The 16711-nt window shown below is 42.6% G+C and overlaps 1 protein-coding gene across 2 annotated transcripts; it reads right to left on the bottom strand.

Moving 5' to 3' along the window:
- Positions 1-12154: 12154 nt before the first annotated feature.
- Positions 12155-16592, bottom strand: SF3B4 (splicing factor 3b subunit 4). 2 transcript variants are annotated; one of them, XM_077156187.1, is made up of 6 exons: positions 16469-16592; positions 15873-16001; positions 15097-15639; positions 14350-14556; positions 12714-12887; positions 12155-12553 (listed from the first exon to the last, which is right to left on the bottom strand). In XM_077156187.1, the coding sequence occupies exons 1-6, from the start codon at positions 16500-16502 to the stop codon at positions 12366-12368; spliced, it is 1275 nt and encodes a 424-aa protein (XP_077012302.1). In that variant the 5' UTR covers positions 16503-16592; the 3' UTR covers positions 12155-12365. The 2 variants fall into 2 exon arrangements, with proteins under 2 accessions (XP_077012302.1, XP_077012303.1); XM_077156188.1 differs by lacking the exon at positions 16469-16592 and adding an exon at positions 16156-16459.
- Positions 16593-16711: the final 119 nt, after the last annotated feature.

The raw sequence follows: 16711 nt of genomic DNA, 5'->3' as shown, positions 1-16711 counted from the left end.
CCCCTGCCCTATGCACGTCATCAGCCACTCTTTCATCGTCTCCTTCACCATTCATCCACGTCAGAGCTCCTAACTTCCTGCCCATCCATCCTCCACTCTCCTGGATCATCTGAGACAGTTTATCTGTGGATTCTCACTTTCTGTCTCCAGTCTAGACCTTTACTCTGAGCTCCAAACCCAAAATCTCCCTCTGCCCATTCAATAGCACCACTTGGATATCTAATAAGCATCTCAAACGTAACAGATCCAGAAGCAAATTTCTGACCCGGGTCTTCGTCATTTCTTCACCGAAGTGTTCAGGCCCCAAGCCATGGCATTGTCCTTGTTTCTTTCTCTCATCCCAATATCATCAAGTCTCCTCAGCCCTACCTTCAAAATATATTCTGAATATACCAATTCTCCCCATCTCCATCCCTGCCTCCTGGTCTAAGCCAGTATCACCTCTTTCCAGAGCTATTACAGCAGCCTCTTAGCTGATTTTCCCACTTCCCATCTTGCTCCCCTACTCCTTTATTCTCAGCAGTCAGGGTGATTTTTTAAAAACAAATCCGATCTGTTTTCTATAGAAAAGGCAAGAAAAAAACCAAACGTGTGTTCATAGCAGCTTTATTCATAATAGTCAAAAACTTCATATGTACATCAGGCAGACACTGCTTAAACACGGATAAACAAATTGTGGTATATTCATAAAAGGGAATACCATATAGCAATTTTTTATAAATTAACTACCACTCTATGCAACTATATAAAAAGAAACTCACAAAATATTGAACAAAAGAAGCCAGACCAAAAAGAGTACATGCTACTTGTTCTGGTTTGCTAAATGCTGCTGGAATGCAATATACCAAAAATGGAATGGTTTTAAAAAGGAAATTTATTGTTACAAGTTTACAGTTCTAAAGGCACAAATATGTTCAAACTAAGGCATCCAGGAAAAGATACCTTAACTCAAGAAAGACCCTTGTCTGTTACGTGGAAAGGCATTTGGCTGGCATCTGCTGGTCCTTGTCCTTAGTTCCATCGCTTCCAGCTTCCTCTCTAAGCAACTGGCCCACAGTCTAAGCCTTCACTTAGCTTCCCTGGGACACAGCTCTGGGTTCTGGCTTGCTTAGCATCTCATGGGAAGACACGTGGTGACGTCTGCCGGGCTCTGCATCTCCAAATGTCCCTGTCTAGGCTTCTGCTCTCTCTGACAGCACTCCAAACATCTCCCGATGTCTGTGCTTCTATCAGCTCTGGTTCCTCTTTAGCTTCTGTGGGTCCTCTCAGTTCCTGCTGTCTCCTGGGGCTTCTGTATTTCCAAATGTCTGTGTCTGTGTCTCTGTCTCAGCTTTCTCCAAAATGTTTCCCCTTTTAAAGGACTCTATAAACTAATCAGGACCCACCTTGAATGGGCGGAGTCACACATCCATCTAATCAAAGGTTATACCCACAATTGAGTGGGTCAGTCTCCATGGAAACAATCTAATCAAGGGTTCCACCCAACAATATTGAATGAGCATCAATAAAACATAGCTTTTCGGGGGTACATAGTAGTTTCAAACTGGCACACTCTTTGATTCCACTTCTAAGAAGTTGAAGAAAAGCAAACTAATCTACAACGATAGAGAAAATAGTGGTTACCTCCGGGACATGAACACTGACCGCGAAGAAAAACAAGGGAGACTTCTGGATGCTGGAAATGTATTTATCTTGCTCTGGTTGGTGGTTACAGAGGTGTTTACATATGTAAAAATCCTATTAAGAGCTGTGCATTTTTCTGCATTTTTAAAATGTTTTAATCATACCTTATCATTCCCCTTACTTCAACTCCTCAGTGGCTTTCCCCTTACGCTAAAAAATCCAAACTCCTTGCCAGTGCCTACAAGGCTCCACGTGGTCTGACCCCTCCCTCCTTCTCCAACTCCTTTCTCCACAATGCTCCCTGCTTCCAACCCTGCTCCAGCCTCACTGGTCTTCCCAGGATGCCTCCCCCATGCCGAGAACAGACACTTCAGAGCGCCTTGTCTCTGGGGGTCTGCTGCAAGAGCTTTTTTCTCCTAAATCTTTGCCTTACACTTTGAGAATCCTACTCAAAAGGCACCTCCTTAGGCCTCCCTATCTCAAAAAGCCACAGTGCCCCCGACCAGGCACCCACCCCACGTGCTATCCTAATACTCTGCCTTATTTTTTTTCCTTACAACGTATGCCTATCTAAAGTATTTTAAAATTTTATTTGATCATTCCTTTTTTGTCTTCTCCTACTAGATTGTCAGTTCTCAGGGGGCATCTGTCATAGTTACTGCTATGCCCTCAGTGCCCATGCTTTTAGATGCTTAATGAAGGATTATTCCAAATAAATTAAAATATTACCTTAAGTGCACATAAGAAATTTCTCCTTCCCCGGCTCTGTATGTGCTGAACTAATAGTTAAAGAATATAAATTAGTGCCATCCTGACCAGAAAGGGAAAAAGAAGTGTAACAAATAAGGTATCAGTGGCTGAGAGAGTTCAAATAAAGTCGAGAGGCTACTCTGGAGGTCACTCTTATGCAAGCTTCAGTCAGACCTTGCTACCTATCATAACTTCCCAAACCCCAACCAAACTATTCCTGCCAATCCTTAGGAACACCTAGGGCAGTATATAAGATTCTACAAAGGTTCCGTGCACTAGGGTAACTTTCCAGAAACCTACAACCTCTAGATGGGTTCCTAGACCACATAAGTCCTGAAATGCAGAGGGGCCAGCCTTCCCATATTGCATATTATCGACAGCCCCTTCCACCATGAAAAAGTTAGAATGGCCATAGCTCAAATACCCCTATAGAGTGGGAGAAAGGTCAAAGGTGATGGTGGAGTTATACAGAGAAGGTAAGGTTTAACAAATGAGTATGAGTGCTGAATCAGTATATTGATACTTCTTTTAGCCTCCAGTACCTTAGAGCAGCTAGAAAAAAACCTAAAATTGTGGAACTGTAACCCATACCAAACTCTGAAATGTGCTCCACAACTAATTGTTGTGATGTACTTTGAAATCTATTGCTTTATGCATATCTATTATTTAAAGAGAAGGAGGAGTATAACAGAGAAGATGGGATTCAACAAATGAGCATGATGTTGAGTCCTTATATTGATATTTCTGTGGGTCTCCAGTGTCTTGGAGCAGCTAGAAGGAAAAACAAAAAACTGTGGAACTGTAACCCATACCAAACTTTAAAATCTGTTCTATAACCCCTTGTTAAAACGTACTTGGAGGGCGGGCTGCGGTGGCTTAGCGGGCAAAGTGCTTGCCTGCCATGCCGGAGGACCTCGGTTCGATTCCCGGCCCCAGCCCATGTAAAAAACAAACAAACAAACAAAATACAGTAAAACAAGAAAATGTTTAAAGATGTTTCCCTTCCTTCCTTCCATCTTTAAAAAAAAAAAAAAAAAAAAAACGTACTTGGAAATTTGTTGCTTTTTTGTATAAATGCTATAGTTCACAATAAAAAAAATGTTTAAAAAATGCAAATAATTTTGAATTGCACCAAAACCCTTGATGGACTTTGTACCAGTTTGAAAGTATTACATACCCCAGAAAAGCCATGCTTTAATCCTAATCCAATCTTGTGGAGCAGCCATTTCTTTTAAAGTCTGATTCAATGCTGTAGGTTGGAATCTTTTGATTAGATTACCCCACAATTGGGAGTTCTGGGTGGACTCTTTCAAAAGAAGGAACATTTTGGAGACAAATTTCAGAGCTGACAGAACCTTCAGAGCAGAGCTGACCCAGATCCCAATGCTTGGAGAACAGAGACATGGATGTTTGGAGATGCTTGGAGCCCAGCAGATGAACCCCAATGAGATGTTAAGCAAGCCAGAATCTGGAGGGAGCCAAGGGAAGACAAGAGCTGAAAGCCAGCCCTGGAGAAGCAGAGTGAGGAACCCCCACAGGAAGAGAGGCTGAAAGCACAGAGCCCAGGAGCAAGGGACCCGCAGATGCCAGCCACATGTCTACCCAGATGACAGAGGTGTTCATGACCCATGACCTTCCTTGAATTAAGGTATCTTTCCCTGGATGCTTTAGTTTGGACATTTTCATAGATTTAAAACTGTAAACTTGTGACTTATTAAATCCCCATTTAAAAAAAAGAATATAAATTAATTGCTGGCTGAGCGTTGCCCCTTTTTTGATCTAGCCTTGTTCCTATCCAGCAGACTCAGCTGTTCTCCACAAAGAGTTTGTACTGTGGGGGTGGAGGTCGGGGAGGACCCATAGCCAAGGAGCTGACAAACGAGTGTAAGGGAATGATAGTCTCTGTTTTGAGAGTATTGACCATATCTTGGGCACTGTTCTGAACACTTTCACTCATACAGCCTCCCCACTGACCCTATGACATGACCACCATTATACACAGATGAGGAAAGGGAAACACAGCTTTCTTAAGGAAACTGATACAGTCACATGGCTTGGAAGTGGCAAAACTATGATTTAAACCCGGATGGTATAGAACCAGAGCCCTGAGTACTGAAAAAATTATATACCCATGTAACCACCCTCTCCAAAGAACATTTCCATCACTCCAAAAGTTTCCTTGTACTTCTCTGTAGTCAATCCCCTGCATCCCTGGCTATCTGCTTTCTATCATCATAGATTAGATTTGTCTTTTATAAATATTTGTGTATTTACTGTAAATGTTTGTCCTTTCATATAAACCGAATCTGACCTCTCTCCAGAGGTTTGCAAGGTTCTGAACCTTACACTGCTTCCTGGTTTAGCTTCTTTTCCCACTTACCCATTAAATTGGCCCTTTCTCCACATCAACCACCCCCCATACTCCATCACTACCCATTCCCGCTCAGATCACATGAGGTCATCAGGATGGAGGGAGGGGAGAGTAAAAGGGACAAGTCAAGGTCAACGACAGCACCTCTAAGATAGCACTAAGTTCCAGCGAGAGATGCAAACAAGCGAAACACCAGGATTCCTAGCCTTTGGAGATTGTAATCCATTTAGGGAGAGGAGATAAATGGAAAGGCAAAAAGCAACAAAACAAGACATTCATTCATTCAACAACCATTTACTTAGTGAATACAATATGGTGTCATGTGACTATGTAATAAGCTCTGAAGTTCAGACAGGTCTTGGTTCAATAACTGCACCCACCACTTATTAGCATATAAACCTGGTCAAGTAATTTAATATCAGTTTCTTGATCTTATCATAGGGATAATAACAGAATCGACTTCAGAGGGTTGTTGTGAGGATTAATGGAGATAATGCATATAAAGCACGCGTGTGTTTTATATATAAAGCACTTGGCACATAGTAAATATTCAATAAATATTACCTGTTGCTATTTTCACAATTACTGTGTGTGCCAAGCACCTTTAACACTCTCAGGAGATACAGATTAATAGAATGAGATCCCTTAAGGGTTTTTAAGGGATTCAGTCTGGTGCAGGGATACTTAGATTGTGATTCATGAGTCTTCTGGAATTGTTGCTTATAGAATATTGGATATGTCCTGTAAGGTGCCATTGCTTTTATCATATTCTCAAAGGACTCTCTACCCAGAAAATCTTAAGAGCCCATGGTTTAATGCATGCATTCCCAGTAGGGTGATACCCCATAGGGGGCAAAACATGGCCCATGGGGAAGGACAAAAAAACCCTTAGATAATATAAAAGATTGTGGCCCTACAAAGGACGGCAGTACATAGACAGATGTACGGTGTATCTGTGGTATTAAATGTTTATGGGTGGGGGGAGGGCAATTAGGGAAAAATGTCTCCTTAAGAGGGAGGTAGTGAAAAAAGTTTTAGAAAAATTCAGATTTACTGAATAGCAAACAGAAGCATAAACTGAAGTACCTAAGTACATAAGCAGTACTACCTCTGTTCAGAGTTTTGCTGAGCACCAGAGGCTGAAAGAGCTAGAGAGTGAAGAGATAAGGAAGAGTTTGGGGGAGACAAACAATATAGAGGAGGGATTCAGAATATATTGTTGAATGAATGAAGACTCAGAGATTCTCAGAGCGAATGCCCGAAGAAGTAGTGGTTCCGATGAGAGAAGTAGGCAATTCATCAAAGGCATCAGCTTACTTTGTAGTGATGCGAACTCATCAATATGATATCAAATAACAGCTGAAAATGCCTAACAGAAGTTCATGTGAGCAAACAAGCTAGAGATTTGAGACTCATCAGCATCAAGGTAATAGCCATTGAAGCCTTGCTGGAGCATCAGTTTGAAGCTTCAGGTCGCTTGAGTGCTAACGTGGCTGCAAAGAGGACACAGAGGCAGACAGACAGCTTCCCAGCAGCTGGAGTGACCCCTGTGCTGGCCTCCAGCACCCTGGGCCAGGCGCAAGCTGTGCCAAGGCTTCCACCTGTCCAGCTTTGTAACCATATGAAAGCACCCACATCGCAGGGGTTGGTTTGAAAGTGAGGACAGTTCATCTCATGACGCAGAAACCTGGCTTCCTTGGCCACTCACGGTGTGAACTATCATGTCTAATCTTCCCCAAGCTTTAGATACAGGTACCCCCACCTGTGTGTTTAATAGCTCAAATAAGACTCAACATACCCATACTGAATTTACTTCCATCCTCTCCCAGAAATTCTTCCTGCTGCCTCCTCTAGTCCTCTCGCTCACGATGTCCAACCTAACACTAAGTTTGACTGCCTTGGCCTTTAAATCCATCTCGAATGCATCCCTTCCTCATCATCCCTCTCGCTGCCGTGGCCCTTGCTTAGGATCTCCTCTCTCACCTGAGAGAGGAATGATCGCTGGAGGCAGAACTCGTCGCCCCGCTCCTCGCTGTCATCTTCTTGAGACCCACTCTGCACATTGCTACCATGTTCTCAAGTGCAGATCTTGGTCCCCTTGCATCCCGGCTCCCCATCGTGGATGTCAGGGCTCCCCAGTCTGTGCGCCTTGAGGATAGGCTCAGGCATTCATTCCCGCAGGACTTTGGGCTCCTGGGCGAAGCCTGGAGCAGCCAGACTCCCTGAGCCTCCAGCCTCCAGCCTTTCTTCACCTCAGTGTGCCGTTAACAAAAAGGGGTTCCTCGTTCTGATGTGAAATGGGCTCCCTAACGGGCTCTGGACTCCTTCTCCCCGTCACAGATTTAGCGCATTTCACATCCTGCTATTTATCCACTCTCTGCTTCTGCTCAGAAACGTCCCATCTAACTGCAATGAGTTTTCCCTTCATCTTTTTCACGGCAACTTCTATTCTTCCTTTAGGATTAAATTCAGGAATATGGACCACCTGAGACTCAGAGTTGGAGCCCGAAGCTGTGAAAGTCAGCAGTACCCCATACAGCAACTATTTTAAAAGCTGAGAAAGTGATCAGACTTCATCAAGAAATATGAACGATCAATAAATGGTGCCTAGAGAACTGGATATCCATATGCAAATTATGAAAGAAGACCCATCTCTCACACCCTATACAAAAGTTAACTCAAAATGGATCAAAGATCTAAACATTAGGTCTAAGACCATAAAACAGTTAGAGGAAAATGTTGGGAGATATCTTATGGATCTTACAACTGGAGGCGGTTTTATGGACCTTAAACCTAAAGCAAGAGCACTGAAGAAGGAAATAAATAAATGGGAACTCCTCAAAATTAAACACTTTTGTGCATCAAAGAACTTCATCAAGAAAGTAGAAAGACAGCCTTCACAATGGGAGACAATATTTGGAAATGATATATCAGATAAAGGTCTAGTATCCAGAATTTATAAAGAGATTGTTCATCTCAACAACAAAAAGACAGCCAACCCAATTACAAAATGGGAAAAAGACTTGAACAGACACCTCTCAGAAGAGGAAATACAAATGGCCAAAAGGCACATGAAGAGATGCTCAATGTCCCTGGCCATTAGAGAAATGCAAATCAAAACCACAATGAGATATCATCTCACACCCACCAGAATGGCCATTATCAACAAAACAGAAAATGACAAGTGCTGGAGAGGATGCGGAGAAAGAGGCACACTTATCCACTGTTGGTGGGAATGTCAAAGGGTGCAACCACTGTGGAAGGCAGTTTGGCGGTTCCTCAAAAAGCTGAATATAGAATTGCCATATGACCCAGCAATACCATTGCTAGGTATCTACTCAAAGGACTTAAAGGCAAAGACACAAACGGACATTTGCACACCAATGTTTATAGCAGCGTTATTTACAATTGCAAAGAGATGGAAACAGCCGAAATCTCCATCAACAGAAGAGTGGCTAAACAAACTGTGGTATATACATACGATGGAATACTATGCAGCTTTAAGACAGGATAAACTTATGAACCATGTAATAACATGGATGGATCTAGAGAATATTATGCTGAGTGAGTCTAGCCAAAAACTAAAGGACAAATACTGTATGGTCCCACTGATGTGAACAGACATTCGAGAATAAATTTGGAATATGTCCTTGATAACAGAGTCCAGCAGGAGGTAGAAACAGGGTAAAATAATGGCCAATTGGAGTTGAAGGGATACAGACGGTGTAACAGGACTAGATACAAAAACTCAAAAATGGACAGCACAATAATACCTAATTGTAAAGTAATCATGTTAAAACATTGAATGAAGCTGCATCTGAGCTATAGGTTTTTGTTTTGTTTTGTTTTGTTTTGTTTTGTTCTTACTATTATTACTTTTATTTTTTTCTCTATATTAACATTCTATATCTTTTTCGGTTATGTTGCTAGTTCTTCTAAACCAATGCATATGTACTAAGAAATGATGATCATGCATCTATGTGATAATGTTAAGAATTAATGATTGCATATGTAGAATGGTATGATCTCTAAATGTTGGGTTAATTTCTTTTTTTCCGTTAATTAAAAAAAATAATAAAAAAAAAGAGAGAAGGGATAATTGGAGCTGAAGGGATACAGACTGTACAACGGGACTGGATATAAAAACTCAGAAATGGACAGCACAATACTACCCAATTGTAATGCAATTATGTTAAAGCACTGAATGAAGCTGCATGTGAGGTATAGGTTTTTTTTTTTTTCTTTCTATTATTGTTTTAATTCTTATTCTGTTGTCTTTTTATTTCTTTTTCTAAATCGATGCAAATGTACTAAGAAATGATGAATATGCAACTATGTGATGTTATTAAGAATTACTGATTGTACATGTAGATTGGAATGATTTCTAATTGTTTTGTTAATTCTTTTTTTAATTAATAAAAAAAGAAAAAAAAAGTTAAAAAAAAAAAAAAAGATGTAGCGGAGAGGCTGGAAGGAACTGTCTGAAAATGTAGAGCTGTGTTCCAGTAGCCATGTTTCTTGATGATGATTGAACAATGATATAGCTTTCACAATGAGACTCTGTGAATGTGAAAAACTTGTGTCTGATGCTCCTTTTAGCTACTATATCAACAGAAGAGTAGAACATATGGAATAAAAATAAATAATAGGGGGAACAAATGTTAAAATAAATTTAGTTTGAAATGCTAGTGGTAAATGAAAGCGAGGGGTAAGGGGTATGGTATGTATAATCTTTTTTTTCTCTGTTATTGTTTTGTTTCTTTTTCTGTTGCCTTTTTATTTCTTTTTCTAAATCGATGCAAATGTTCTAAGAAATGATGAATATGCAACTATGTGATGATATCAAGAATTATTGATTGTATATGTAAAATGGAATGATATCTTAATATTTTGTTTGTTAATTTTTTTTAATTAGTAAAAAAAGTTTAAAAAAAAAAAAAAAAAGAAATATGAACGAAGCTGATCTGAATAGGACTAAGGTAAATCAGACTACTGGGTAAAGGATGATATGGCCCCCATTTTCAAACTTCAACCTCTGTGCAAGACCAAAGGGAGAGATGTTTACTTGGTACAAAATTTACATTTTGGGTAGCACATTATCTAATTTAACTAGTATGGTCAGATTACTTGTAAACCATAATTAAATGGAATCTTGAATAGGGGTGAGATCTTGTTGGTTTGTGAAGGTTAATGTGATGTCCTGATATATCGCAGAGTGATTTGGGCAAAAAATAAAAAAGTATTTGCAAAGTTCCCTTGGGGGACTGGGGAGAAAGGAGGAAATATTAAACTTCCACATCTGGGGAATTCCTGATATTCTCGCAAGCAGTGAGGACAACCAAATCAATAGGCTGAGCCCTTAATCTTGGGACTAGCCCCTATGAAGCTTGCTCCTGCAAAGGAGAAGCTAAGCCTACCGATAATTATGCCTAAGAGTCACCCCCAGAGAACCTCTTTTGTTGCTCAAACGTGGCCTCTCTCTAAGCCAACTTGGGAGGTGAACTCACTGCCCTCCCATCGTGGGACCTGACTCCCAGGGATGAGCTGGAACCCAGCATCACAGGATTGAGAAATCCTTCTCGACCAAAAGGGGGAAGAGAGAAATGAGACAAAATAAAATTTCGGTGGCTAAGAGATTTCAAACAGTCAAGAGGCTGTCCTGGAGGTTATTCTTATGCATTAGATATCCCATTTTAGTTTATGGTGTATTGGAGTGGCTAGAGGGAAATACCTGAAACTGTTGAGCTGTGTTCCAGTAGTCTTGATTCTTGAAGAAAGCTGTATAACTAATAGCTTTTACAATGTGACCATGCAATTGTGAAAACCTTGTCTGATGCTCCTTTTATTCAGGGTATGGACAGATGAGTAAAAAAAAATAAGGAAAAACAAATAAATAGAGGGGGATAAGATGTAAAAAAAAAAATTGGATAGATTGAAATATTAGCAGTCAATGAGAGGGAGGAGTACATGTATAGGATGCGTGAATTTTTCCTTTTTTATTTTTATTTTTTTCTGGAGTGATGCAAATGTTCTAAAAATGATCATGGTGATGAATATGCAACTATGTGACAATATTGTGAGCCACTGAATGTATACTGTGGATGGACTGTATGTGTGTGAAGATTTCTCAGTCAAGATTTTTTTTTAAGCAAAAGAAAAAAGTTTAAATTCAGATATCGCTTTTTTTTCCCCAAGATTACTTTCCTGGACCTTTCATGTTATCCTCCCCATACTCTCGAAATAGTTTATTTCATTAAGTTTCTCATGCTTCAGTCAGCCCCTTTGGTAATGACTGCCCTGACAGTGGAACTGCCTTGCTTTGTATCCTCAGCCACCGCTGGCACTGAGCTGAGGTAGGTACCAGGAAACTGTCGCATGAATGAGAATACAAGAGAACCACAGAGGGCCAAGGCTTCCCGGTTTAGGAAAATTCTTGGGTACAATGCTAAAGAGGGAGCATTAAGAGTAAGTTAGAAGGCATGTAGTAATGTGGCAAAGGACAGAAACCAGTCCATTGGATTTGGTCTACTGAATCTTTAATCATAGATTTAAATGTGGTGGGAATCAGGTTTGGAAGGACTGAGAATGAGAACAAAATAAGATACAAACCCATTCTTCAAGATGACCGTTAACAAACAGGAGATAAACATGAGTTCCTATCATGTCCCAATGTACTCATTCTAACCTTGTTTTGCCATTATGTAAAACATTCGTATGGTTCCAAATGAAAACCACGTAACACAAGGATGCTCAAAGAACTCTAGCTTCTGTCCATATCCCCTATCACCCCCAGTGGCACCAATTTTCATTAGTTTGGTATATCCTTCCATTTTTAAAATATGAACAAATACATATATATGTGCCACCCTTTAGGCAACACACTACGAATTCTGTCCTGCACATTTATCTCCTCAATTAACAATATATCTTGATTTCTCTGCAACAGTATACAGAGATCGTCCTCATTCCTTTTTATGTGGCAGAGTACTATGTAGATTTATCAGTTTATTCAACCACTCTTACTGATGGATATGTGAGTTGTTTTCCAATCTATTACACAATGCTGTAACGAACAGCTTTGTATATGTCACTTCATATTTTTGCCAGCATATATCCAGGAATTTACTTCTGCTCTCATTTAGTACTCACAATGAACCTAAACCATAGACACTAGATCCCCATCTTACAAACTAGAAATATAAGCTCAATGTAAGGAAACAACTGCTCTAGTACACTGTAGAATCCAGCAATTGTAACAGCACATTCCAGAGTAAGCCTTTGAAACATGGAGCAAAATATTTTAAAAATACCCTCACCCCTACCTTACAATTCCTCTCCCAATATACTGACATTTCTTCCTACAACAAAAAGAGATAAGTTGCTTTGCCAAAGAAAACACCACAAAGAAAAAACAAGGTATTTCGTTTTATTTTGTCTGTGCATTTTGCAAAACAGTTGGGACCAATATAGAAAAAAAGGAAAGTACCTCCTGTGGGAAAAATCACACTTAAAAAACAGGCCTGAGGGGTTTTAGTGCCTCAGCCCCAGGGAGCAACGGCAACTCTGACTGGTCCGAGGAGTTGGAAAGATACAGAGAGGCTACACGGGGAAGGAGGAGAATTCACTGAGGGAGGGGGCCTCGAAGGGGGCCCCGAGGGGGGACTGGAGGCCGAGGAGTAGGTCTGGGTGGAGGCAGGGGCCCCCGCTGGTACCCGTAGGGTGGAGGCCGCGGAGGGCCGGTGTATCCATGAGGGGGCATCAGGGGAGGAGGGCCACGCATGCCATGTGGGGGCATGGGACCCGGATGACCTATAAGGAGAGAAAGAAAAGTTAGTAAAATAATAAAGAGGAGACAGGTGATGTTGGGAGAGAGGAAGGAGGGAGGGAGGCAGGAACAGGGAACCAAGGGTACAATAAAGGAAGCTGCAAGAATATGTGAGGGTAAGGAAGGTGGCTAGAACCTACTCACCCATGGGAGATCCAAACGGAGGCCCTCGGGGGGGCATGCCCATTGGAGGGGGTCCAGGATGAGGCATTCCAGGGGGTGGTCGGGGTGGTGGCTGCCCCCCAGAACCTGGGGGTCCAGCATGGGGGTGTCCTAAGCCATGAGGGCCATGGTGGGCCAGCTGCATCTGAGACATCCCTATGAGAATAAAACACGCATGAGGAGAAAAGAAACAGAGGAAGGCAGAGAAGAAGGCAAAGAAAACGGAGACAGGAAGAGAGTCCAATGGAGGAAGAAAGTGGCATAAGGAAGAGAAGGGTATGGAAAACAGGGCCCCTAGCTTTGACCCCATTCCAAAGGTACAAACCAACCAACTACCCAACCAGCTCTCACCCACTTCATTTACTCCTTCCACGATTTAGTCACTGTAACGGTGACGCAAAAGCATATAACAAATGGAATGATTACTCTGTCGATGGGGTTTGAGGAAGTGACAGAGTTACTGTCTGAATAAAGTTCTAATTCTAAAGAAGGAATAATCATTTTTCAGGGGGACAGCAGAGTGGAAATAGACCATTCAGGCAGAAAGACTAGCATGTGCAAAGCACAGGTGTGTCGAACAGCAAAGTATGTTGCAGGAAAGAACAGTAATTCAGTTATCAGGAGCAATATGCAGTTATGAGAGCAACAAACAGGGGCCAGATCATGAAAAGCCGTGAATGCTGCACTGTGATAACAAGTTTAGGTTTTACTCTGTAGGTAAAAGGGAGAAACAGAAGAATTTTGAACAAGGATGTGTGAACATTTATGTTTTATAAAAATTGCCTTGTGACAGATGGACTGATGGCTGAGAAAACAGGAGTCAAAATGACCAGTTAGGGGAGTACAATGGTAAGCTGGTATGAAATAATGAGGGCCTGGACTAGATTACTGGCAGTGGGGGTAGATGCCAGAGATATTAACAAGACTTGATATTAAGAGCAGAGTGATAGGAAATAGGCAAACATGACTCCCAGGTTTCTGAATTAAACATCTGAAAACAAATCATGCTAGAGGAAGAGTAGGTTTGAAGGGGAGGTGGAGAAAATAAGCTCAGTTTTCATCATGTTTGGGTGGAGGAGCCCAAGGGATAGAAGAGTAGAGCTGTTCAGGAAGCAGCAAGAAGATCAGGGGCTGCAGTGTGTCAACAACCATGGAATACAGATGAAGATCTAGGAGGCATCGGTGAGTAAGTAATCGAAACTATGGAAATGTGGAGAAAAAGAAAACCAAGGATAAAAACCTAGGTACATGCAAAGAAAAAGGAGCCTATTTAAAGTGGCTGAGATTGAGGAGTCAGACAGACAGATAGAAAATCCAGAAAAACAGAAGTCAAAAGTGACAAGAATTTCAAACAGGAGGACATGGCCAATTTCAAATACAGCAGAGGTCAAGTCAGATAAGGAGCAGAAAAGTCGCCAAGATTTGGTAATTTTAGGATGGTAGTTGTTAAGGCAAACAGAATGAAGTTTTTATAAAATAAAAGACAAGGAGTGATGTTTTTATAAAATAAAAGACAAGGAGTGCTCTGAGGGACAGAGGGCAGTTACAAGAGTGGTGACAGAGAAATAGCACACCTCTGCCAAGATCATCCCTCCCTTTCCCAGCAGAGAATACCTACCTGGATGGGGCATCCCACCTGGCGGGAATGGGTGGGGATGTGAGTGTCCATGGCCAGGATGCCCAGCCCCTGGGGTTCCTGCTGATGGAGGGCCATGTCCTCCAGCTCCAGGAGGCATAGGTGGTGGGGGCATGGCTGGCGGTATTCCGGGTGGAAGGGCTCCAGGAGGTGGTACTGGGGGTGGGAAGGAGCCAGGAGGAGGCATGCCTGTAAAGGAAATGGAAAAAAAAAAAAGAGTTAATGGTAGTAGGGTAAAAATGGTAGTAGGGAGAGAATGCCCTAAGCTGGCCTCTCTAGGCACATTTACTGCTTTTCCTCTCTACCCAGCTCTCTAAAGTCAGACGGAGCATTAGATTCAAACAACTTCAACCTTCTAGAGGAATCCAGCAATGAAAGTTGTAAAGAAATTCCTCACCACACCCATCACCCCCAATTCCCTTCTAATCACCCACTGACTCACCGTCTCCCTTTCTCCAATTCTTTTCCCTTGTGCCCCACACCTCACCAAACATATTTTCAATGAAAAACTTTACCTAGTGAATTGCCCAACACAGTGAACCCTAAGTCAAACTACAGATTTTAGTAAATAATACAATTATAAAAATGAGCTTTCATCAATTGTAACAAATGTACCATACCAAGGCATGGTGTTAATAATAGGGGAATTTTATGGGAATCCTGTATTTAATGCTTGATTATTTTATAAACCTACAATTATTCCTAATTTAAAAACAAAAAAAACTTTACCTGGTGGAGGAAGCCCAGACCCCAATGATGATACCACAGGATTGGGGGCAGAGGGTGGAGGGGGTGCATCTGCAAACAGCTGGTGAGGGCGGTCAGCCTGGGATAGTGGGTTCTGGGCTGCCAGAAGTCGTTCAGCTGCTGAGCCATGGCGTTCACCCTTAGAGTCCTTCTTGAAAGCATAGGACACAGTGATAGGGCGGTTACAGAGGTACTGCCCATTCATGGCCTCAATTGCAGCATCCGAAGCATCAAATGAAGCAAAATTAATAAAGGCATAACCCTTGGAGTTGCCTGTATCAGGGTCCCTCATGATCTTGGGGGTTTGCAAGATAACCCCAAAGGCGCTGAACGTATCATAAAGGAGCTTCTCATCAATCTCTGGGTCCAGGTTCCCAATGAAAATGTTGGCTCCTACATCCAGGTTTTTATTGTGAGCTGATGCCTTGTTGACCCGTATTGGCTTTCCATAGAGTTTGATCATGTTCATGATCTTAATAGCATAGTCAGCATCTTCCTCACTCAAGAATTCCACAAAGCCATAGCCTGAGGAGTTTAAAAGAAGAGAGGTTAACTACTGAAGAGAAGAGATTCAAAATGAGATGTAACTCACCCCACCCCAAGGCACAAAGAACAAAAAAGAAAATAAAAATCTCACTTCAATGAAAAGCTTCCAGGAACAAAAAGGAAAAGGAATCTTCAGGCTGTTCATCCCAAAACAGTGTTTATAGTGTTGCCAGGGGCGGTCTGTTCCCAGCATCTTTTTCCTTGTAACTCACCTTGGTGCTGGCCAGTGACTCTATCCTTTGGCATATGGGTGTTGACCACTGGCCCTGCCTGGAGAAACAGCTCCCATAGCAGCGGTTCGCTAACCTTCTCATCCAGGCCCCCCACGTACACAGTGGCATCTGGAGATTAGGGTGGGGGCGTGAGAATGACAGGAAATGGGGTGACAGGAACATGCGATAGAATCAAGGCAGAGGGATTGGGAATGGGGTTGGGGGATAGGAGCAAAAAGGCAACAGAAGGAAAAAGAAAAATCATGTTAGAGTTAGATTAAACCTTAAACCTTCTTCTTCCCAGGACTGAGAGAATCTTCTGAAATCAAACTTGTGTTCTGCTGAAAATTCTACGTGTACGTGTGCTGTTTCTTAGATGCAAACAAAGTCAGCAGCGGAATAGACGGACATACAAGGCTTCGTGCCTACCGGCCCCAAGCGGCACCCGGCCGACCCCCCGCCCCCCAGCAGGCCTGGCGTTCGGCCCCGCGCCCTCCGGGGGTAACAAATCATCCGCCCCGGCGGAACCCCTGCTGGCCCACGTCGGGGCTATCCAGCCCCGCTCGCTCCATTTCGGGATCGTCCCCTCCAGTCACCCTGGTTCCGCTCAGAAATAGGCCCGGCCGCCATGGCGAAGGCGCTCCTGCTGTCTCCAAACACTGGCCCCGCCCTTTGACCCCCACCACTTCCACTTCCGGGGCGGAGGCGGACGTGATGCGAGGCGGCGGGCGGGGCCACAGCGGAGGGGCCGGAAGCGGCCGCGGCCATCTTAGGAGCCGCTGAGAGTTGTGGTCTCGCTCGTGTTCTCTGTCGTGCGCCAGGTGCCGCTGCGAGGCGCT

The sequence above is a fragment of the Tamandua tetradactyla genome, chromosome 4 (genome assembly GCF_023851605.1).
Source record: "Tamandua tetradactyla isolate mTamTet1 chromosome 4, mTamTet1.pri, whole genome shotgun sequence".
Lineage (NCBI taxonomy): Eukaryota > Metazoa > Chordata > Mammalia > Pilosa > Myrmecophagidae > Tamandua > Tamandua tetradactyla.
Note: the sequence above shows the minus strand (reverse complement) of the source record. Positions and strands in the feature narration are given on the sequence as shown.